The sequence below is a fragment of the Bombus pascuorum genome, chromosome 14, assembly GCF_905332965.1.
Source record: "Bombus pascuorum chromosome 14, iyBomPasc1.1, whole genome shotgun sequence".
Lineage (NCBI taxonomy): Eukaryota > Metazoa > Arthropoda > Insecta > Hymenoptera > Apidae > Bombus > Bombus pascuorum.
The window spans coordinates 1,076,256-1,100,782 of NC_083501.1; the positions used below are offsets into that span (position 1 = coordinate 1,076,256).

Here is a 24,527-nt window from a genome sequence, read left to right on the forward strand (position 1 = left end):
AATAAAATAAAATATAGAATGTAGAATGTAATATAAAAATAATTGGCAATTACAAAAGAGAGAGAAACTGGTTAACGAAAGAGCTGACGAAGGTAAATAGAAAGCACGATCAAACACAGAGAGAGAGAAAGAGAATGGGATTTGCGATCAAATTAAAACGAATATCATTCGTTTACCAGTTTGCGGATCGATCGGAGGAAAAGGTAGCAGGAAGAATGCGTGCATAAACACGTCTATTAAATATCAGCGGGAAAAAGAGAGGCTTCATAATCGATGAGACACCCCAGAGGGAATTCAGTGACAGTTAAGTCATGGAGAGATTCAGTCCGCCAGCAACGTCGTTGAGGAAGAGAATTAGCCCTCCGATAGCTTGGAATCTTGGCCTCGCTAGCAGGGATCCGAGAATTGTCAAAGTAATCCTACTGGGACATCAGGGCGTTGGTAAAACCGGTAAGAATCCAATTTAAGAATTATAATATTTCGAGTATCTCAAGATACTTTACAAGTAGCTGACTTTAATATTCCAGCTGTCAGATTTTCAAATTCCCAAATCTTTTATTTTCTAAAATCAGTTTGTGGCGGCAAATCTTTAAACATCTTCGAATTTCCAAATAATCTAAATCACGGAACTCACGACTTTTCAAATTTCCGAATTGCCAGATATTCGAGTTTTTACATTTCCGAATTGCCAGATATCCGAATTTTTTAATTTCCAAATTCCTAAATTTCTGTATTCTCGTATTCCCGAGTTCCTCAATTATTGGACGTTCGATTTTCCAAGTTTCCGAATTGCCAGATATCCGAATTTTTAAAATTCCAAATTCCTAAATTTCTGTATTCTCGTATTCCCGAATTCTTCAATTATTGGACGTTCGATTTTCCAAATTTCCGAATTGCCAGATATCCGAATTTTTCAATTTCCAAATTCCTAAATTTCTATATTCTCATATTCCCGAATTCCTCAATTATTGGACGTTCGATTTTCCAAGTTTCCGAATTGCCAGATATCCGAATTTTTCAATTTCCAAATTCCTGAATTTCTGTATTCTCGTATTCCCGAATTCCTCAATTATTGGACATTCGATCTTCCAAATTTCCGAATTGCCAGATATCCGAATTTTTCAATTTCCAAATTCCTGAATTTCTGTATTCTCGTATTCCCGAATTCCTCAATTATTGGACGTTCGATTTTCTAAATTTCCGAATTGCCAGATATCCGAATTTTTCAATTTCCAAATTCCTAAATTTCTGTATTCTCGTATTCCCGAATTCCTCAATTATCGGACGTTCGATTTTCCAAATTTCCGAGTTTCTAATTTCCTGAGTTCTCGAGTTTCCAAATTTTCAAACGTTCGAGGCTTCCACGTGAGATCAATATTACGCGATGATTCTATCTTTGGCAAACACTAACACATTGACAATCGATAGCCCTGGCAGTGCGATTCGCGACGAAACGGTATATAGGGGAGTACGATTGTTCCATCGAGAGGGTTTACAAAGTGGACAGTTTCCTGGATGCGGCGTGGGAGATAACCGATCCCCCAGGATATCTACCACCTCCGTCCGAACTGAAATTACGGTGGGCAGATGCTATCGTTCTCGTTTACTCGGTGTCGGATCGTGTCAGCTTCGACGAAACGTCTCGTCTTCGGTAAGAAAATTTATTAATCGCTCCGATTCGAACAACACTGATTGGAATAACAGTGTTTAGTCTATGTAACGTTTCTATTAATAAAGAAGCGTAATGAATTAATAATCGAAGAAGGGGAATATAATTTGTCAAGTGACGTGCGAATATACCAATGAACGTAATTAGCTATTTTTAAATCGTTAATCTTTACGTTACACAGGATACGTTAGAAAATATCTTTTCTATAAATTCTCAAGGAATTTTTGAAAGACAACGCTCGTGGTAAAATTTCTTTACAACCTTTCTTCTACGATAAATATTTGTTTAATATTATACTCTATTAAATATTTGCAATTAACGTTCATTCCGAATTAAAAAATCATTTTGATCACAAATCCTTAGCTCTCTGTACGCAACTTTCGATAGAATCGCATCTCACTGTTTATCTTATGCGTCGTAAATATATTTTTAAATATCTACAATTCTGTCTGGTAAAAATTTACAATTAGTATTTCTTACCCGATATCTATTTTAGATTTCTAGTATCACACGCGAGGAAAACTAGAAAGGTTCCACCGATAGTAATCCTGATAGCAAATAAAGCAGATTTAACGTACACTCCTGGTGAAAGGGTAGTTTCTACGGCAGAAGGACGTCAAAGGGCGGAAGAGATCGAAGCCCACGCGTTTCATGAAATTTCCGTCAGAGAATCTGTCGAACAGGTAACGTTAATACCAAAATTCTTACGTTCTTGCCATGAAAATAATTATTCGTATACCGAGCACCCTTCATCTTCGCCTTTACCTTCCATAATTAGATGCGTAGTAATAATAGATCCATTGCCAATGCTGCGTCGATGCGCTTTAACCTGACCTCGGAAAGGACATGGTACTACGTCGATGACATTTTCCACGAACCAACGTGTAGCAACATTATTTTTATAAAAAATACTGCTTTGTATCTTTAAATCTTTAACCATGCAAATTACAAAGCGTAGCATTACGCGATATCGACTTTGCAAGTCGATAATGCGACAACAACGATGCAAAAATAAATGAAAGGAAATGTAAAATAAAATTGTCACATTTGAACGCGTGTTCGAAAAAAACGAATTCGAAAATTGTGTAAATGCACGTTTAAAAAAGCGAGTAGTCGTTGACATGGCATTGCGCGGTGCGGCGTTGCGTTTCACGTTATTACGATAAAAACACGAGCTTTTGACGCAACACTGACATTGACTCTTTTGCCGTACCTTTAACCTTAGGTGGCAAGGACTAAGGCACAGGCCATCCGACCTGTAAATTATTATCTATGCTATTTATAAGGTAAACAATTACGAGATAACAAATTCATTGCACAAATGCCACTTCGTTTCGTAACGATCTTTCCTCCGAGCGATATACCATCGCTCGTATTGGAAGCTCGCGTTTATTTTTAAAATTCTATTTAACAAACCCTGGAAAATAAATTCGTAAAGTTCAATTTATCGGCTATTAGAAAAGAACCAACGTGTTGTTTTCATTTTCGATTATGTCATATTCGAATTCTCCTATAATCGTAAAATGAAATTAGTAGGAGGAAGTCGACGAAAATATATACTTATCGTGTTCTTCTGCTGTAATCTTCGTTCGATCGAACGGTTCGATAAATTCAAAATCTACGATACAATCTGATATACATATCTGTTATACGAATTTATTCGGAACATCCTCAAAAATTCCTTTTCTTCCTCGAACGATGGAGGGTGACGATCGTGCACTTCCTTCATTTTCTAAAATTTGGTAGAGAGCCAGCCAGACACAACACCACGTCATCCGACACGAAAGCTTCGGCAGACAAGCGTTTGATATCTCGACGAGTTGAATATTCGTGGAGTCTCGTACGCGACGATATGACATTGAGATCGTTGACGTAACGTCACACGTCATCGATCGCGAAAGAAAGCCCCCGTCGATCGGAAATCTCAGCTGGAGTTCCGCTATTACTCGTCTATTTCAATCGCGAAAGAACGCAGAGAAAAAGAGAAAGAGGGAACCAAGAGGTTGGCGAATCGATCGCTTTGTCACGATCGATCCCGCGGTCGAGCCTAATCGCCAGCCTCGTTATTTTTCTAAAACGATTGTTTACTTCTCCGGGAAACCGGTCATGGCGTTTACGCGTGATCACAGAGTGGTAAACAAAATCTGTATCGTGGAGCGAGCGGAACGCGGGCGATACGGCGGCCATCTCGAAACGATCGTTCCAGCGTTATCGGTATCGTAAACGTGCCTATCGTAATTAAAAATTTGTTTCACAATTAATTATGTGTACTAGGTGGAAACGATATACGGCGCGGTCGTGGTATCGAGGACCGAGCTTCAAATTTATTCCGATACGTTTCAAGGGTGGAAACACGCCTGAAATCGTTTCAGCCCCGAAGAAGCGAACCGTAACGTTCGAGAAACGTCGGAACGAAACGCAACGCACTGTTAAAAAACGACCGAGACTCGAAGAACTACGAATACGTCGTGTAACGATTACGACGATGGTTTACAGATATTTTATTTATTTATTTTATTTAATTCTTGCCTTTCGGCACTCTGAATGCTTTCCATGCTTTCTTCCGCTTTACCACCGTGCGTCTCAACGCCATACAGCAATAACATTTTTCTCTTACGCTACGACACTTGGTATAATAAATATAGAAACAGACCAAAATTATGTTACGATCCAATGGACGATGCCATATGTTCTTCTTTGAAAGAATTTCAGGTAGAAGTACGAGCAAGGAAGGTAGAAAGAAGGGGGATCTATAACTCGTTCTACACGTGTCGCAAACTGTTACACACAAGCACAAATGAAAAAGTGGCATGAGCGATAATGAGACTGGTTTTAAACGTACTTTATGAGAGAAAAATATATATCAAATATAATCGTCATAGCGGTTGAGCAGATAATCCCGCGAGGTTACGTAACGATAGCAGCGGACTGACTCGATTATTTTTATTCGACAGGTCATGGCCGTTTTCACCGACATCTCCAAGCTGTTGACGGAATTGCCGGGCAATTCTGGCCAGCAAACAAATTCCTTCAGGGTGAGAGCCTCCACTGATGGCACCTTGGACGCTCTTCGACGCCCCTCGCCTGTTCCGCTCAAACGAAGATTCAGCATTTCCGTTCGGGGAACCCTTCATTAAACGAAGACGTGCTTAGAACTTAAAACTATGCGCTTTGTAATAAAGCTCCTGTTCTAATCCTTCGAGTTTTGAGAAATATCGACTGTTCGCTGTCAATTTGTAGTATCGTGGTCGTTTATTGTAAAGTATCGGGGTAGAATTAAAGGCGTATTTTGTTCATTTTTAGAAATATTTTGCGAATCTTTTCACTTTGAGAAATATTTTTAGAATCTTTTCACACGTTGCGATATATTTTTAGAGTTTAAATTTTTAAACTATATTTTTAGATTATTAGGTAACATACTTGCGGTCCTAGTCTGTCCCGAGTGAACTGCAATGTGCGCTATTGAAACATGATCAAAAGCCAAAGAACCACAAATATGTCAGTGAGAGATATTTTTGGACTGCTTTATCTTTGGGTTTAACGCAATTTATTAAAAATGCGCTATCAACCAATATGGAGTTTCGAATCTCTATATGTTTCATAGAAATAAAAAATTTAAAGAAAAATCTGCTGATTAAGCAGCAAATAAACGATCGATAAATTCTGTTTAATACCTCAAATATTTCTCTTACATGTGATACTAATGTATTTAAATTATTGCTGCTATTTGTCGAGTATATATTTAACTGTAAATTATATTGATGTTAAAAAATTCAATGAAATAAAATTTCCACAATAATTATTTCGTAAAAATAAGTATGAATTATAGATTATTCAAATTACGATTATAAGTTATGTTTAATGTATATTTAATCGTAAAGATTATTGTTTAATTTCTCAAATTCAATCAATAAATAGGTTTTCTAAAGCAAATTCGAATGTCTTGTCTTTCGTCTTTAAATCTGTCCACCTCTCACTCCCGTTGTAATTTTCACGAGTTACAATATGTAAAACGTCAAAACTTCATAAAAATTTCATTAATCATCGAGGATATGAATAAACGAACGTAAAAAGTAAATAAACATTTTTTAAAACTTTGACGAAATTATGCTGCCTCCTACGCTATATCTGCTGATATAAAATCGTAAAATCGCTCCAAAGTTTTGGCGAAATCTCGAAAATTACGTCATTTGCGAGACTTGCGGGAATTTTTCCTATCTCCCAAGAATTTCTCGAACTAATTTGATCGCGACCAGAGCTATTTTCCGAGTTTCGAGCTTCAAAACTCTGCTTTAAAGTTCCTCCACTTTGGTTCTCGTTAATGACTGGGATTAGTCATTGGACAGGCCAGCTGTCAGAATATTAATTTCATGTGTAGTAATTAAAATACGCACATGTGGCACGTTGCGATGACCAGCCCTCAACACAGCTGTCCTCAAAACTCCCATTTTAAGCCAGTCTTGTCGGAGGAATCAATAGTTTTTCACGCAATCTAGAAAACGTAAAAATCCTCCAACACATGTTAAGAATCGGCCCATCGAGCGTCTCGAATATTCCAACGAGTATGTGAATATGAATGTGTCGATTCGACAAACGTCATTTTAGCCAAGCTAAAATTTTCATTCCAGTCTTTGCATACTAACGAATGTATTTTATGTAGTTCTAATAATCGTTTATTAATCTTTCTGACAAGTTCCTTTAGGGCCCCTATGGCGTTCCAAGGGCCAACGCTTACAGTGACATTAACGTCAAGGTAAATTCGCCCCTGAGTTCATCCATGTCTTATTGCCAGCGTGAGAGCCTTCGGATTCTCGTCCTGGATCGCTGCTCTACAACGGGCTACTGTGTTTGAGGCACTTTTCCCGACTAGTAATACAAATTTTAATGACACTTTATTTTTCGCAAATGAAAAATAAGTAAAAGTAAGACAAAAAATATCACCTCTTAATCTAGCTGCACGTTGCACTCCGAGATTTAATTCTTTTAAATTCGCCGTGAGTTCTCTGTAACTCTTCATTCTGATTTCATGTTCCCTGATCAGATCGACGTTAACATTTTTCAATTGTACGAGTCTCTTTCTCATTTCATCGATATTCTCGAGAATTCTTGCATCCTCCAAGCGAATTATAATATTTTTCAGTAAAACTGTTTCATTAGCTGCCTCTGCTTGCAATCTGGTATCAATCTCCTTTAACTCTACAATAAATAAATAAAGTATCTTCCGGTATTCTCTGAAAGCCATAAAATATATATTTTCTTGTCGTTAGACTGCGGATTTCTACGCATTTATGGGAAACTCGAAGGTGCCAAAATCCACATAAAGAGGACAACCATTTCCTAAGACTATGTTCCATCTTTTTAATTATATTTATGAAAATACGAATTTGTATCAATATATTCGCGATCTAATTATTACTTTGAGTCACCTTTGACGTGCTCCAAGGCGTCCAACATCTTCTTCTCTTCAGTCGGAAATGAAACTTCGGAAGAAAGCTCTCTAAGGCCCAAGTACAAGGCTAACGACTGAATAATGTCGCCAGCAAATGTGGAATCTTCTGTTTGAATGGTTACTTTTCCCGTTGCGTCTGCCATGAAACAATGAATCTTGTTGTCTCTCATGCCACGAAGCCATATTTCAATGCCTCCGTTGTTTGGTTTGTCTTCCTTAATTTCCAACTCTTCCGGAAGGATGAGACTTTGATTCAACCAAAGAGCGATTCTTTGAGGTCTCTCGGCAAACTGATCAACCAAAAATAGATATACCGTATAGCAGCGGCGATAGTTATTCGAAGGATGCATAGATAAATTAAAAAATAAGCGGATGCAAATAAATGTGAATTTTCAAAAAATTTAAACTAATACCTCAGCTGTGACGCTATTTTTCGCAAAGTCCTCCGCAATTTGCGCAGGCCGTTCCATGATCTGGTACATGCAAAATCTAGGCAATTGGCGCGTCATTTCGAACACCTTAAACGAAGTAAAGAAATTAGGATAGAAATTGGAACAAACTTGTTTTATATATCGAAATAAAATTTCCAATGAAACTTCGTTCGTCTGAATTTGTCGGGGAACAAACAGAGATATACATGTAATATAATAGGAGCTCATCGACTACCCATTATCTTTTGTTCGCATAATAGGAGCTCACGTTTGGATGAACGAATACATCCAGCAAAAGTTCAGTTAACCGGGCATTAACTAAAATTTCGTTCGGATAAATGAAATTCTGCTGTACTAGAATACTGTACAGTAAAATGTTTCGTAAATGCCCCTTGCTTTATATGGTACCTGTAACAAATCTGCAGCAGCTGGACCAACGCATACTTTAACGTGCATATCGACAGGGGCGTTCTTCGGAGGACGAAGCTCTATTTCCAGCTCACCTTTAGGTTTGCTGGGATGGACAACGAGAGTTTCGCCTTCGAACACTCCTTCGGTGAATACTATCGCGCAATGCATCTTGGGCAGAGTAAATGTACGATAGTATTAAAATTTATTTCATCTAAAAATGATGAAAGTATGTATTGATGCTACAAATATGAGAAATTTTATAAAGATAAAGAAATAATAGTTTTCTACATGAACCGTCCCAAATTCTTCGTTATTTTATCGTACTGTGAAGGCGTTAAAGAACATTTTAAAAAGACAAAAATTAGTTTTATGCAAGAACCGATCGACTTACAAAAAGACCAGGTCCAGACGCAAGGGCAACACGAGCCGCACCATCGCAGGTCATCAAGCTCACTGCCAATTTCGTTCCATGGAACATATTCGGAACGGATGCGGCCCTCTGCCTAAGCTCCATTTGGAGGATCTGCCTTTTCGCCAATAAATCGCGCATTGCCTCGCCAGGTTCTGGAGTATCCATCGCGGAGCCGGAACCATAGCCGCGCACTAAAATATAATTCGAAAAATCTTCCTGTCGATCTTTTTAGCCTATCGCTGTATGCGTATATACGTATTCTATTCTACCTTCGCCAACAGAAGACACCACGACTAAATCAGGTTTGCCGATTCTCCTGTAATCAGCTTCCACGATTCCAGCTATTCCGGCGGATAATTGAATTTTAAAAATTACTTCACCGCTATTGGATGACCTTGCGTCTACTTTTCCATTATTCCAACCAGTTATGACTTCCGGTACACCGTCTCCGTTCAAATCGAAGCTCCTCGTGACCACCACCCGATGCTTCGACTGAAAAATTTATGAAAACGAACGTTCCTACGACCTAAATTCAATCATCGTATATTGATTTCTTTCTTGGTACTTATATTCTGTAATTTAGATCGACCTTGACACGCCATAGTCTTTGAGTCATTTCATAGACACCAAGAGTCCCATTTCCTACTGAATAAACGAATCTTCTATTAGGTAGGCCGGTTAGAGTGGTAATCGAAGCTGTTTCTTTAGCTTCCCAGAGCAGATTGTCTTTCTTGTACACCTTTATTTCGAAATCTCTGGACCCAATGACCAACTAAATATTGTTTGTATTTATTAGAGAAGGATTTTCATTAGGCTTATTTCCTATTACGATTTACCTCGTTTTCGTCATCTCCATCGAAGTCAAAAACAGCTAATGAAGTTACGATACCTCCTAGCACTGTCCAAAATATCTCTGTGCCTTGTGAGTCTAAAACTGTTATCGAACTATTGCCACCAACGATTGCAACTTGATTTGGAAGCCAGCTTAATTTACCAACGATTATACATCTTGCACCATCAGACATCTAATAAAAACAATGTAATTTATTTGAGTTTTAGTATGATAAGTAAACTTCGGACTTTTATGCAAATTTACATATATCCAAGCAACCCAAGAAGCCTAAGTACAGATCATCCATTAAGTATTATAACAAGTGATATACTTCGTATATTTTGTGCATTTTTGCATATTATATACATTTTATGCACCTTTAAATTTCAAAGGAATGCATAAGTATCTGTAGTCTAATAATCGCAGTACCTCTTTGTAAAAAGCATCAGAGTTGTCTTCTATGTGATAGGCCAAAATATGAGATGCAGTTCCAATTAGAAGAATATCTCTCTCGTCATCACTAAGTCGACCAGTGCATAATGCTGTAATCTGATAATATACATACATATATATATTGATTAATTTGTAGTAAAAGTTAGTTTTTATTAGTATTTTTATAATTATTTAATTAATTATACCTCAGTTCCTATCTGAAGTTCCGCGAGTTCTCCGCTCCAAGATATTTTTCTGTCGGATTGTTCGTGGTCTTGGCCCGTTATTTGTGGTTGCCTATGAGGGCTGTGTACCAAAATATTTCCACCATAAGTTGCAGCCGCTAGGCAAGCATGAGAACCATCGAATTTACCGGAAGTTACAAGGCCAGGTTCCACGTGTTTTTGAATATTTAGAGAAAACGCTGCCATTTTAAGATCAGCTTGAGTGGTTCCACATATTCTAATGCATAATGGTAACAGTTTGTGGCCTTGTTCATTGGGTGGCAGATTATTGATCTTTCCCTGCCTTACCTATCTGAACTTTACCTGATATAGTAAACTGTACCTATAGGAAGATTGTACAGTTATAACAGTTAACTTTCACAAGTATTATAGCATACTAGTGTATGTATATTGCATTATAAAAAATTTTCGTTCTACATGTTATTAGTTAAAACTATAAAACAAGAGATAAACAAAAAAATTTAACTAAATCATAGAATTTATTCAGGAAAAGATACAATCATAATGTTTATAACTATAATTATGAAAGTACATTGTAAGTTTATAAATAAACGGTTCCCACACAAACACTCTTCGAGGCACCACATACACTTTATGTTACTGTCTCTGGGCACTTCCTCCTGCACCGCCAGCTTCTGGATTTGTTGCGGATGATAGAACAACAAAGATCAATGCAGGGACAATGTACATCCACTGAAATTCAAAGCAATAATATATAAACTGAATTTGAAAAAATTAAATATACAAACATTGTTTAGAACAAAAAACCTACATATCTTGCAAGGAAAGATCTGTTATCTTTCGCATCTCCTCTTTCTCTTGCTTCTCTTTCACGTTCAAGTTTATGGATATACGTAGCAGTGTCTGGAACTGGTCCACCATCAGGATACTTGACAATAATGTTGGTTGTCCACATATTTGTAAACGGATTTTCTATACTACAAGGACCAGGCGACGATGCGCTCACAACTATTGGCTCAGCTGAGCTATCCAGCCAAATTGTTATAACATCTTCAAGATCAGAACCGAGAAGGTAACACTATGCATGGAGAAAACATTATAAGTCGTATATATAGATATATATGTATATATAAAGTGAAAGTATAGTCAGAGGAGTAAGATTACCGCAGGTACAGAAGTTAAAAATGTTATTTCATTTCCTGAAGAGGTGCGAGCTACTGCTTTAAGCCTGTATTTGCCATCATGTTTAGCAAGGTTTTTTAATTCGTTTATATGAGATTGTAACAATCCATTTTGTCCAACAACAGAAGCACCGCTACGAACACTTGACACTGTGACGTTACCTCGTTCTATAAAAATGGGCTCTGGCTCGTCGTTAAATGCGTGCCACAATCGTAATTGTAACCAGCCGTCGTAATCGAGTTCGCTCTAAAATTTTGATGGCTGTTTAAAACACGATAAAATATCAAATATTATAAAAATTTGAAAGGTATACTAACCCCACGAGCTAACGATGATACGCTGGCTAACAAACTTACAAAGATATATATCGTATGCATTATTAAAATTATTTATTTTCTACGACGTATAGGAAAATCAAATCAATCTCATTTTATAACATTAAAGTATTTTACAATTTATTTATCGAATAATACTAATGGAATGTGCGAATTTTTGCACTATGGTGCAAGTGCTTTGACAGTCAGTCTACTAACGTTTGATAGGTTTAGATATTTATAACCTTAGCATTTAGTAATTAGTTTTACTGAATATTCTGTTGAAATTGTTTCGAATTTGTTATCGGATGTTGTTTCTCTAAATTTATTTTAAAAACTCATTGGATTTTAAAATTAGGCTGTGCATGACAGCGTAATTGTTTCCGCAATTTCTATTTTTATTGGCTAGTTTCTAGTATATATATATATAAAGTTTATATATTTCAACAAAGTACTATACTTTCCTCGCCAATCATATTATGTATACTGAATAGCGTACAATATTGCTATTATAATTCTATAGTGATTTTTCTCTAATTTACTATATTAGTGATTTAGTATATGTTACACGCAGTATTGCTTTTTACAATATACTTCGAACAAAATTATAAGACCATTTTATAAAATATTTAATAGCTGGAAGTAACGAAACCATGAGTTTGTATTACTTTTATACGTTAAAAAGAGATAGGTTCATCTAAATTTTAAAGAAAATAAAAATCATATCATAGTGAATACCATGTACGAACACACCATCTAGATTACAAGCGGTACTCATAGTCCAGTCTTGTGATCTGTCATGATCTCGACACGTACATAATATATCGGAACCTCGGAAAAGCCGACCGAAAATTGAGTTGTATAAATTGCTCTCGATATTCATATACAAACGCCTAGGGAATACCGTCCAAAAACTAAGTCGTGTCTAGTTGTGAAAAATCAACATGAAAGACAAGAAAGTTCTTATTGTGCGCATGCGTGACGTGTTATGAATGTTCAGACAGAACAGATTCATTATACTCATCTCTGTCTATTTCGCAAGAATACGGATTTCGTTGACCTTCTATGATGATCTTACAATTAGACACGAAATCGTATAAAATTATCAAGAAAGTCGTATAATTAAAAATATTCATTTCTATAGAACTTAAGATCTTTATTTAAATACTTTCCACACTCGGACGAATAAAGGGTCATGGACGCCAATCCACCTTTCTATTTCTCAAAAATTCACTATATTTTTGTAACAATAGGAATCGAAGTCCTGCGAATTGAGGAAACAGTTTCGGATTTCACAAAAGGACTGCGTAACGACATGATAATGTTGCTAATTTTAAAGGATAATATTTCGAATCTAGGCACTACTATCAAATTAGCTTCTGGATTAAAGCATTAGCTGCAATACATAAACGCGTAAACCGATTCAAAAACCTTCATGAACAGATCTAGGGTTTTTACCATTAATTCTTCTGAACGTAGGTGTTACTCCTGCAGCGGAATGAAACATTGCGCAACGATTACCCTTCTAGGAGAAGTTGATATACCGACTCGAGTCGAAAAATGTAATAGGAAATGTAGTGTAAACGAAAGGAATGTAATACAGACGCAGATTACCACTGTTCCTGATAATCAATATTTAAATTCGATAGGCGTTCCGTGGAAAAGCGCCCTTAGCTGCCGACTTCTTCACATCTGTTGCAAGCTAATCTATATTATATCATTTGTTCGTGCCATGTCGTATATGCGCACATCGCTTTATACGAAAATCGATTTTAACTTTCCTTTAAAAGCGAAAATAAACGCTCTCTGAATCATTGCAACAAGTTGCCGTTAGTCGTAATGTGTCAAATGAAGTTGAAATGATAGTATGTTCGTATCCTTCTCTTGAAACTAACAGCTTATATATTATAATATTTAAATTTATTTTACGAACTCGGAAAATATATTAAACAAATACTAAACCGCTATATTGTATAAATAAAAACAGCTATATAATATTAATGATAAAATATTTATATTTCGGATAATATAAAAGTTGGTGTTTAATATTTTTCTAAAAATATAATCAAAACAATAGTATTTAATCTAAAGTTCTCTTTAAATTAATTACTTAATATATTATGCGAACGAACTACCGCTAATCTCTTAATATACTACAATTTTTAACAGGTTTCAAAATAACTTCGTCGAAGTAGTGTCTTGATAACTTTTGATCTATTGTTCCACGAATAAGTGAAAGTTTATCTAAAATAGTTTACCAGTAGTAACGCAAGGTCGATCGCCGTAGTTGAAACTGTCTTTAGCGATGTAAGTATGAGTAATTGTAGAAATCGAAGTAGTCAGATGATTTATAGATACCACGATAACACAGTTGGCATATCGTCCGTGAGTGGCATTACTTGAACGCACAAATGGGTGGAAATAATTGTAAAGGACTTCTTCCAGGGAGCTCTAATGCTACGTCAAGCACATCCGTCAAGACAGGTGAAAACTATGTATCTTTTTTCTTAAGTTATAGATTCATAATTATATATGATATTATTCAATAATATATGGGATTCTATATTGGTGTTTCTATTTATTCGATGCATACCAAGAGACAAAGTTTCCTTATAGCAACAAGGAAAATTTTAACTTGGAATATTTTAACAAAGAATTGTTTGTTATCATCTACATTTAATTTAAGCAATTTATATATGAAATTCTAACAGTCGTGATTTATATATGTAAATAATTTAAATAAATATACATAATTGCTGTCAGAATATCGACTTTTCTCTCGTATACGATAAATGTAATTAATGATGGGTTTTTACGTTCGATAATAAATGATTACGGATATCAGATAACACATATAAATCGCATTCCGCCACAAAATAATTTACTAATCTTTTAACGTGTCTAATCATATTTCCGCATGTATTAACATATTTAAAAAACTAGACACGATAATTTGTTGCACTACATTAAAATAAGTTAGAATGCATTACGTGTGTTACAATGTCTTGTTTTGCAACATCAATGGTTTTATGTGTGCGTGTACTTGAAGAAACCTTCGAATAGTTTCATTATACTTCTCTTTACGACAAAACGTCCATTTTAAAGTTACAATTCATTTAATGACTAATCTATAAATGTTTAAGTGACATTGACGAATAGTTGCGGCGAATAATAGCAGAACGATTTGACAGTATGCGCTTATTCATTGCGAAACAATGTACGAAACTATCGTTTAACTCAATATTTCACGTTGGTGGGAAAATAAATGACGGAAGAATGTCAGAATTACAGAAAAGGAAAATTCACATTTGTAGTGAGTGTAACAAAGAAATTGAAGATATTAGGCGGTCGTATAATAAAGCAAAATGTTGTTGCAGTTGTGAGTTAAGGACTTGCCATTTGCACGCCAACGTATCTAGTGAAAAATCTAATGAATCTAATTTATCAATATGCAGCTATATTGACATTTAGAATATTTAAAAATATTTTACTAAATTAAACAAAAAAAAAAAAAAATATTAAATCTATTCCAATTACAAATTGATACAAGTAAATTTTTTACTTGAATAATTTATATTTATTTAGGTAAACCAGAGAAGTACGACTATGTTGAAGATGTGGTGTGTAAAAAAACGGATATCAAAGAAAATGAAATGAAACTGTTGCCACTTGGAGAAAGTGGGTCAAAAGTCTTGTTGATTAAACAAAAGGGAGAATTACACGCTATTGGTACAAAATGTACGCATTATGGAGCATTACTTCATACAGGAGCACTAGGAGATGGAAGAGTAAGGTGTCCATGGCATGGTGCATGTTTTAACATCAAAACAGGAGATATAGAAGATTACCCAGGATTGGATTCTTTACCATGTTTCCAAGTAATTTGGAGAGCAGATATGTTTACTTTTAATCTTGATAAGATAAAATTTAAATTTTAATTAAACAGGTAAATGTGGATGACAGTGGTCTTGTACGTGTGAAAGCAAGGCGTAAGGATTTAGAATTCAATAGAAGGGTCAAGAAGATGTACGAGCAAGATCCCAATAATAATACTACTGTCGTAATAGTTGGAGGTGGTCCAGCAGCTGCAACTTGTGCAGAAAGTTTGCGACAGGAAGCCTTTACAGGAAATATTATAATGGTTTGTAAGGAGAACACAGTGCCATATGATAGGGTAAAGGTATCCAAAACATTTGATATAGACATCGAGAAAGCAGTTTTGAGACCACTTTCGTTTTACAAAGAGCATAAAATTGAAACCAAACTGGGTGTAGAAGCTACAGGTAAAAAAATGAAAAAGTTGACACAGACTATCTTTCTTTTGGTATAAAATATGATCAAATACCATAATAAAATTCATTACAGGATTAAATACAAACGACAATGTTGTTCATTTGAGTAATAATGAAAGATTAACGTACAATTATCTATTTATTTGTACTGGAAGCATGGCCAGGAAACCTGATATACCCATTAATTTATCTAACATTTATGTATTAAGAGACTACACAGACTCTCATGCTATATCCTCCAAATTATCATCCGACAAACATATTGTAATACTTGGATTAGGTTTCATTGGTATGGAAGCTGCTGCTTATTGTGTAAATAAATGTGCATCTGTTACCATCATAGGGAGGTCTACAGTTCCATTCCAACCAGTTTTTGGTACAGAAATTGGTAACAGAATCAAACGCCAGTTTGAAGAACAAGGTACTAAAGTATATCAGTAATATCCAGGTACTATACTGTATCTGATCTGTATCAAGTTAGATAAAAAATAATCAATATTGTTTTTTCAAGGTGTTAAATTTATATTTGAACGTAATATCACACAATTTGTTGCAAAAGACGACGATAAGAACGCTGTAGGTACAGTTGTACTTGACAATGGCGAAGTCCTTCCTGCTGATATAGTGATCATTGGAATTGGATCTAAATTATATACAGATTGGATAAAGGATACTCCTATCAAAATGTTACAAGATGGCAGTATTATAGTCGATAAGGTAAATTGTTATTCAACAGTAGATGAATCGAAGTATCAAATTTAGGAAACATAAAATTTTATGTATAATTTCAGTACCTGAAAACAAACGTTGAAAACATATACGCAGGTGGTGATATAGCATATGCACCGCTATTTGGTTCTGATGACATTTCAGCTGCAATAGGTCACTATGCGTTGGCCCATTACCATGGTAAAATAGCAGCATTAAATATATGTGCTAAAACTACTGCTTTAAGTACCGTACCATTTTTCTGGACAACGCTATTCGGAAAGAGTTATAGATATGTCGGTACGTTATGCTTTTACATATAATACATGTAAAAGAGAGATGAAACGTTATATCGTCATAATAATTATTGAAAATTCCACAGGATACGGAAAACCGGAGAAAGTAAGAATTTATGGTTCCCTAGAGAACTTGGAATTTTTTGCATATTACATTAAAGATGGTAAAGTTATCGCTATAAGTAGCATCGGGGCAGATCCTATAGCATCGGATTTTGCAAATTTCCTACACGAAGGAAACATACTAACAGAAACGGAGGTTAATCAAGATCCATTTGGTTGGATAAGAAATAAACCGAAGGATTTAGAGACTAGATTCAAAACTGAAACTATCGTAGATCCATGAATGGAAAACGTATAAAAATTATTTAAATGAAATTCTCATACCAGGACCTTGATATTGAATTCTATAATGCATTGTGTATTTGTATAATCTATTTTTTTTAGAATTTCTCAATAAAACTGAGCCTAACGTAATACTATGTTTAGCTTTTGTACAATTATATTGTAGATACATCATACATTTTTATTTAATACAATTCTTTACTTTTAACAAAATAGGAAACAAATTGTAACTAATTAGAAAATAAATATTAATCCCAAGATTCAGTTACTTTCAAATGACCTAACCGATCCATGATAGTTACTTTTCTGTTAAATTTCGCATTTGCGTCTTCTCTGAATTTTGTCAGCAGAGTTGGAAACCTCTGTTCCTTAAGATGGCTCATATGACCACTCGATTGCTCCAAAGTAAGATAAGGATGCCTTAATATCAACATATTTGCTTCTTCCCTTTCAAGATCCATTTTGAATTGAAAAATATCTTTCATCGTTGGTTTTTTACGTATACCGTATTTCCTGTACATAATATAATATTTAAATGAAATTCTTGTTAATGACAGTGTTGCAATGAATATGCAACTGTAAAAATTTATTGCAAAAAATGTAATTGCAATAAATATAACCTTAGGTCCTAATGTCACGGTAGGTTAGAAATTAATTTGTTTAAATGATATTTCCTTTGCGGTAATAGCACCGTATTAGACACTATATTATGTGTTTTATGCTATACTTATTAGTGAATTGTCACGACATAACAAAAAAAATATGTATAGCGATCGAATAAGTAAAAGGTAACCTTAGAATTTTATCAAAATAAGTGATTTGTACATACCCACGATATCTATATGGGATATTATGAACTTTATACAAAAGTATGCTCGTAATACGCATATCGAATACAATTCCCTTTTGTCTCGATATTTAATACTTAATTTTTATTTACTTTGGATTTATGACGTAATTTCGTGCTAAGTGGCTTCAGCGACATCTACATTATCCTATCTCGATATCTTACGCAATTCGCGGTCGAATTTTTGAATCATCGAAGATTTGAATTATATGTATTCAAATACGAATTTACGATAACAAAAGGTATATGTATCGTTCTTTAATCGATAAATATTTCGTGAATCATTTTAGAATATTCTACGCTTATCGACGTATCGTAAATATTAAAAGGCAAGTATATTATTACTTTTTTTATTTATATTCGTAACCCGCTTATTAATTAAAACTCGTAATGGGTGAAAGCCAAACGCGATAATAATAATAATAATAATAATAATAATAATAATAATAATAATAATAATAACGATAACAATGATAACAAAAATAAAAATAGTAATAACGAGGACGACGACGATGATAATAATAGATAGAATAATAATATTTTGAGGTAAATATAAAAATGTTTAAGAAATAAAGTAACAAATGAATGTTTGCTAGTTGGTCGTATCGATCTTCGTTAATGGATAGGATCGATTTAGGAAGAAAGGTTTGAGAGAAATTAAAGAAATCGTGGTTCCATGAAAGAATTGATCTATTTGATAGCATTTCAAATTTAAGACAAAAAGAAAAGGTGATATTCTTATAATTAATAACAAACACGTTGTCAAATTACGAAGGAGGTTCACACATTCGGTTTCCGCGTTTATACGCGAGGCTTTCGGTTTTCATCACCATTATTTTCTCGTAAGTGTCGTCTGCCTGTCTTTCTTTCTCTCTCTTTCCCATTATTTCCTCTCGCTTGTCTATTTCTTCCTAAATTATACGTTTACATTCGTAAATTGCACTCGCTTTCTCGACATTGTACAGTATTCAAATATCTGGTTAATAAACGCTCTTCGCAACTAATTTATATCTATATCCTGACTTTCGATATTCGTTAATGGCAAGGTGCGTGAAATTAAACGGGAAAAATAGATATAAATAGACAATAGACAGATAGACGGACATAGATATAGACAGAAGGACAGACAGGCAGACAGATAGATAGGCGAGCAGATAAACTACACGGACAAATGGTGGACTACGCTATTCAATAACTGTGGCTTTCCTTTGAAACGATCTACGCGCATTAAATCCCTCTGTTGGTTTCACTTGTTTCCTATATAAATCGAATTTGAAATCCTTTCTATTCCGACACCCTTATTCAACCCCGTAAAAAAAGAAAAGAAAGAACGTCTTCGCACTCGTGCACACGTACAATCGCGTAACGTAATCGTGTCGTATTAGAAATCTCCCTTTCTCTTCTTCCTCGCTCTCCAACATATCGATTACGCTGTCTCCACCGTTTTGAACACTTTTATTTCTATTAGGGGATGCTGGGTGCCAGACTCGCCACTCTTTCCGCTAAGGATTATCATACAAAATAATTAGAAAAATGTACAAAAATTCATAAAAATAGTAATAGTTACACAGTACAAATTACATCTGGGTAATTAGAGTAGTGTGATCGAGAAACGAGCATGAAAAATTACGGTTCCCTACTAATATTACATTTTGTTCTTTTTTTTTTTTTATTCGTGTGTATGTGTATGTGTGTTTCCCATTTTTTTGTCGTCGCTTTTTTAACGCTTTCTTTCCACTTTTTTCCATTTTTTTTCGTTTCTTTCTTTCTTTCTTTTATTTGTTAATTGCCGCCGATTCCAACGAGTGTCGATCGCTCGTCCTCCATAGTCATAGGAGGGGAACGCCTCGTGGAATGATTTAGGCGCGTGCTAATTATCCATTATTCGCAAACTAGTTACGTTGTTGCACGCGTACATACACGCTTGATCCTCGCATACCTTCCCGAATTTTCATCTTTCCAACTTTTCATTCTTACGTATTAATTAAGTTTTCTTCCCAAAAAGATCACATTACATACATGTACACGTATATCAGCGCAAAGTGAGTTTTCCTGTACTCCTATCGTCGTCGTTTGCCCGCATCAACGCGAAATTAATCTGTCGTGATTGGTGATTTTCGATACGAGAATAGAGTGGAAGGGAAATTTTCAACTTTGATCGATCGAACTTAATTTCACTGGGTTCTATGGGACGTTACGCGATTCTGTCGAAAGTTTCGTTGGAACGGGATCCTATAGAGGAACGTTTCACTACGAATAGAGAAGAATAGCAGCGAATAAGAGAGATGCGGATGGAAAAAGAAGCAAACGATGAAAATACGAGTACAACAGATCGAATATTCGCTACGTGGCACGACACGTGTATCCACTTCATTTTCTAAACGTGATCTTAATTTTACTAATGCCACAATATGTAGTGACCACACCGTACCTTGCGATGTGGACGTAGTACAAACAGTCCCGATCCTTCTGAACCAAACAATACGGAGGAAGCTTACGGAGAGCCAGCCGAAATCCTCTCTAAACTCTCTAGATTCTAGACGACCGTTCGATTCGGTCGTAATATACATGTATATACGATCGGAAGAGAAAAGGAAGGATTGCCTCTCGTTCCACGCGGTCCCTCGTATCTCGGTTCAAGAGTTGTCTCGCGCGATAACACTTTTCTCTTATATATATTTTTTTCGCTTTTTTTTTTTCGTCTTTTTCTTTCTTTAAAAATCGCTAAAAACTTGGCCTACAAAGTTTTAAAAGAACATAGAGCCGCGTACTCGACAAGGTTGATTCGTGTTCGCGAAATATAGAAAGTTTAGTTAACGATAATAAGGGGATCGCGCGAAACGAAGGCGAACCAGTGCCAGTAACATTGAACATTCACGGGTGAATTCGAGAATACGGTTTCATCGATTCGCCGATCGAATCGATCGTCGTTCCGTGCATCCATCGTTCGACGAGTCAAGGAATTCGCCTTAACTCGAATCGACGCGAAACATTCGCAATTCTCTCGAACTCACTCCGTCGTTATTACCGATCAACGACGCGCGCGCGTTCCTCTTCTTCCAGCCGCGATCGTCGCGATCGTTGCGCGTGTTCGCCGTTCGTTCCCGTGCTTATTCGCGTCCAACGATTCGTCGCGCGATCAATTGCGATTAAACGTATGCGAGCGCACACACAAACACATATACACGCATCACACGTACACACGTGTACAGGTATACAGGCATACATGCATATACGTACAGACCGAGAGCACCCACGACACACGAGCTTTCTTTTTCCATCCTTCGCGATTATACGTTCGCTCAAAAAGCTTTCTTCTTCTCTTCTCTCTCTCTCTCTCTCTCACACACACACATACACGCACACACGCAATCTCTCTCTCTCTCTGTCTCTCTCGCTTTCACTCTCTCGCTCTGTCTCGAGACCGATTTTTTCTCGTCGCGTTTTCGGCTTTGCTGCTCCACTTTATTTCATTCGCTCGCCTCACTGACAACGAATCCCTCTATTCGTCGTTCGCACTAAACGTATATCGATATACTTACGCACCTAGAACGGTACTCTGTGACCAAAAAAATAAATTCTATCGTGTACGTGCGTTGTATTGGCTAAGCTACAATTATGTCTCGCGATCTTTCTAACGATGGATCGCGATCCCACGATATCACGCACGCTCTCTCTCTCTCTCTCTCGTCAAATTTTCGCCATTCGAACGAGAGCCGAACGATTCGAAGAAAATTTTTCGAATCTGATCCTACGATCGCGTACAACCTTCGTTTCCGTTTAGTTTACGCGGAACTGATCACAGCGTGAATTCGAACATAATCGCGACAAAGAGAACGGAGATCTATCTTGTCTTTTAGCACCTCGCGAAATCTCCCCACCTTGTATCGGGTTAAAGAAAGTTTCGTAACTTCGCTTCGATTCGAGACATCCTTTGCGTTGATGGACGTGAGTTTGCGCTACAGTTTACTTTTACCGGAATCGATCGACGCGTAATCACGTGTCCGCGGAAAAACAAACAGATGTGCACATGATTCGCGATAGGAGAGTTAAGCTTTAGGATATCGTGTCTTCTCGTTCTCTATGTTTGGCGAGTGACGCTCTTCCCAATATCCGTCTCCGATGATTTTGCAGAAAATCGCGCGACGCTCGATTCGTTCGAGAAAACGAAAAAATAAAGAAAAAGAAAAGAGAAAAGAAGAAGAAGAAGAAGACAGCGACGCGAATTCCCTTGTTTCGGAGCAAGAGTCCTGGCTGGCTCTTCGTTCGAATAACTTCGATCTCGTGCACTTTCGATAACGAGAAGAAAGTCGGATCTAAACCTCTCGACGTAAGAAATATATCGCATACACATAGTAGTATTGCTTCGACATACTTAAATGCTAACCTAGCGCACAAATGCGACGTTTAAAAGTAGTTGAATGGTTCTTACACGATAAATCGATTCGAGTAAGGTAAAGAGACTAAATTTCATTAAAAATGCTAGTCGAACTTGTGGAGACGGTGTCGGCGGGATACGAACGCAGAGAACGGTTTATCCTTACGATATCGCGTTCTGCCTCTTTCTCTTTCGTCGAAATTTCTACAAAAATGTCGACTCGTACGTAAGTCGACGAACCTATATTTAACGAACGATCGGTTAGTTCGTAATAAAATCCGAGAAAACGTGGAATACGCGGAACGAATTCGATCAAGGGAAAACGAGAACGCGCTCGGTTTGCACCGAGCATTTCCATCGAATGGTAAAATTCGTCGAGCGACGAGCTCGCTAACGACAACTTTCGATCGTTCCTTCGTTCGTGTGGTTTCACACTCTGATTTCTCGAAATAATTATTTCCGAAGCGAAGTTCTACCTCAACGCTAGCGTTCCGAAATCTACCAGAGTCTCGGGGAACTGAACCGAATCAAGTCCAGCGACGAAGGTGCAACGTTCTGCGACCGGCAATTTTTCCCAAAAAAAAAAAAAAAAAAAAAAGAAAAAAAATAGACTAAAAATCGTTCGTTGCGTCGACGTTTCGCGTAAAAAATCGTTGACCGTGATTGCATAGAGTGAATGGTCTTTATTGAAAAGATTCTCGATGGAAGAAAGTATCATATAGAAAGACAAAGAAGATACATTTCGTTCATCCGTGAGCTTTGCCTATCGATAAAGAGAACGTGTAACTATTTTATATAAATCTACAGGCGAAAATAGAGAGACGAACCAGCGCAACCGTCAAATTAGTAATAAGTGGTTTGTTTCACTTAAGCGTAGTTACTTTACTTAAAGTTACGTTAAGCGTAATGTGTACAATATCCTAAGACGTACAGCGCGATTTCCTCTCAGGCGCTGTTCACTTGGATCGTCGTTCGTTCAGTCGGACACATCGATCTTTTTGCAAGCCACGATCGAATCGATCGTCCATTAACGTTAACTTTCATACTATAACAAACCAAACGATAAAACTATTATTTTCCTATGCCTTTTTTCTCTCGCTGTTTCCGCTCTCCTCCTCTCTATCCCGCTCGCTCCTTTCGTTTTCATCGAAACATATAAAAAACACCTGTATACGTACGACTTGCATGGTGAATCAAGTCCACCTCGTTTGTCTTTTCTCCAAGGACCACACGGTGTTCAATGTACTTGCGATCGTGTTTTATAGATCTCTCTCGGTTTCTCATCGTTGAAAGATCGTTCCGTTAGAATAAAAGTAGCGTAAAAGTCGAACGTGGATTTGATTCGTGCCAGTTCCGAGCCACTAACGTCTACTTTATATAGATATGTGTAAAAAAATTACACGACAGAGTATATATATATATATAAACGTAACTTTCACCGAATGTAACCACGGGAGTACCTTCTGTCGTACACTCGATCGAGGTCCTTCGGTTGTATCGGGCTTCGAATCGTTCGACGAGTTTGTAGGAAGCAAGGGAGAAGGATGTGCTACGTGTGTATGTATGTGCGTATTTTGTGTAAGAGTGCCTGTATTCGTGTGTGTGTATGTGTCTGTGTGTGTATTTAACCGTACGTGTATGGCAAGCGTAATGCAAAAGTGTGTGAAATGTGAAAAAAAAAAAAAAATAACAGACACGAAACAATATCGTTGAAGTATGCATAATTTGCATTTAACCGTAGTACGAATAGAAATTCATTAACAAAACAGAAAAATATGAAATAAGGGAAACCAAGTCAACGTTGCTATATCCAAATACAATAATAAAGTACTTGAAAACTTTCCTCGGTTACAGACGAGCTAAAGTACCCTTAACGTTACCAACGATAATAAAAATGTGTTTAAAAATAAAGATCACCATACAACGATACAATACGCTATTCGCTACAATAACGTGGACAATGTTAAATTACAGGTGAACGTAGAAATAACGTACAAAAAGGATTTCTCGAATCGTGTAAATAGTCTCTAAATCAGTAGGACACATATTTAAATCGCGTTAATAATACCTATTGGTTTTTATCAAAAATTCAGGGATCGAGATACAAAGAAAGTCTTTTCCTTTTACGAATCGAAAATAAAAAACGTTTTCTCGTTCGTTTCGTAATTTCCATGCAACTTTCGTGGATCGAGGATTGACTAGTAATATTCTTGCTTTCGCCTTTTCTCCTCCTTTTTTTTTTTTTTTTTTTTATCACTTTTCTCTTAGTTTTTTTTTGGTTACTTTTTCGTTTTTTTTTTTTGTTCCTTTTTTTCTTCGATAT

The 24,527-nt window shown here is 36.3% G+C and overlaps 5 protein-coding genes across 9 annotated transcripts; 2 read left to right on the forward strand and 3 right to left on the reverse strand.

Moving 5' to 3' along the window:
* Positions 1-153: 153 nt before the first annotated feature.
* LOC132914180 (ras-related and estrogen-regulated growth inhibitor) lies at positions 154-5,602 on the forward strand. The gene is made up of 4 exons (XM_060973049.1): positions 154-450; positions 1,429-1,651; positions 2,166-2,352; positions 4,624-5,602. Exons 1-4 carry the CDS (start codon positions 312-314, stop codon positions 4,804-4,806), a joined length of 732 nt encoding a protein of 243 aa, XP_060829032.1. The 5' UTR covers positions 154-311; the 3' UTR covers positions 4,807-5,602.
* Positions 5,603-6,319: 717 nt separating this feature from the next.
* LOC132914167 (Bardet-Biedl syndrome 2 protein homolog) lies at positions 6,320-10,187 on the reverse strand. The gene is made up of 11 exons (XM_060973027.1): positions 9,843-10,187; positions 9,634-9,753; positions 9,209-9,397; positions 8,962-9,144; positions 8,642-8,864; positions 8,352-8,563; positions 7,958-8,128; positions 7,532-7,636; positions 7,096-7,408; positions 6,611-6,865; positions 6,320-6,535 (listed from the first exon to the last, which is right to left on the reverse strand). Exons 1-11 carry the CDS (start codon positions 10,065-10,067, stop codon positions 6,441-6,443), a joined length of 2,091 nt encoding a protein of 696 aa, XP_060829010.1. The 5' UTR covers positions 10,068-10,187; the 3' UTR covers positions 6,320-6,440.
* Positions 10,188-10,343: 156 nt separating this feature from the next.
* On the reverse strand, positions 10,344-11,775 carry LOC132914183 (ER membrane protein complex subunit 10). The gene is made up of 4 exons (XM_060973054.1): positions 11,342-11,775; positions 11,007-11,270; positions 10,654-10,920; positions 10,344-10,574 (listed from the first exon to the last, which is right to left on the reverse strand). The coding sequence occupies exons 1-4, from the start codon at positions 11,399-11,401 to the stop codon at positions 10,479-10,481; spliced, it is 687 nt and encodes a 228-aa protein (XP_060829037.1). The 5' UTR covers positions 11,402-11,775; the 3' UTR covers positions 10,344-10,478.
* A 1,296-nt stretch (positions 11,776-13,071) lies between these two features.
* Positions 13,072-17,237, forward strand: LOC132914170 (apoptosis-inducing factor 3-like). Of its 5 annotated transcripts, none has more exons than XM_060973034.1 (9): positions 13,072-13,207; positions 13,508-13,645; positions 13,710-13,822; positions 14,924-15,216; positions 15,285-15,621; positions 15,704-16,051; positions 16,142-16,347; positions 16,422-16,638; positions 16,721-17,237. In XM_060973034.1, exons 3-9 carry the CDS (start codon positions 13,750-13,752, stop codon positions 16,978-16,980), a joined length of 1,734 nt encoding a protein of 577 aa, XP_060829017.1. In that variant the 5' UTR covers positions 13,072-13,207; positions 13,508-13,645; positions 13,710-13,749; the 3' UTR covers positions 16,981-17,237. The 5 variants fall into 5 exon arrangements, with proteins under 5 accessions (XP_060829017.1, XP_060829018.1, XP_060829019.1 ...); XM_060973035.1 differs by having other exon boundaries at positions 13,086-13,203; XM_060973036.1 differs by having other exon boundaries at positions 13,194-13,645; positions 13,693-13,822.
* On the reverse strand, positions 17,109-17,985 carry LOC132914189 (large ribosomal subunit protein mL63). Its single transcript, XM_060973062.1, has 2 exons — positions 17,809-17,985; positions 17,109-17,492 (listed from the first exon to the last, which is right to left on the reverse strand). The coding sequence occupies exons 1-2, from the start codon at positions 17,865-17,867 to the stop codon at positions 17,228-17,230; spliced, it is 324 nt and encodes a 107-aa protein (XP_060829045.1). The 5' UTR covers positions 17,868-17,985; the 3' UTR covers positions 17,109-17,227.
* Between the last annotated feature and the right edge of the window lie 6,542 nt (positions 17,986-24,527).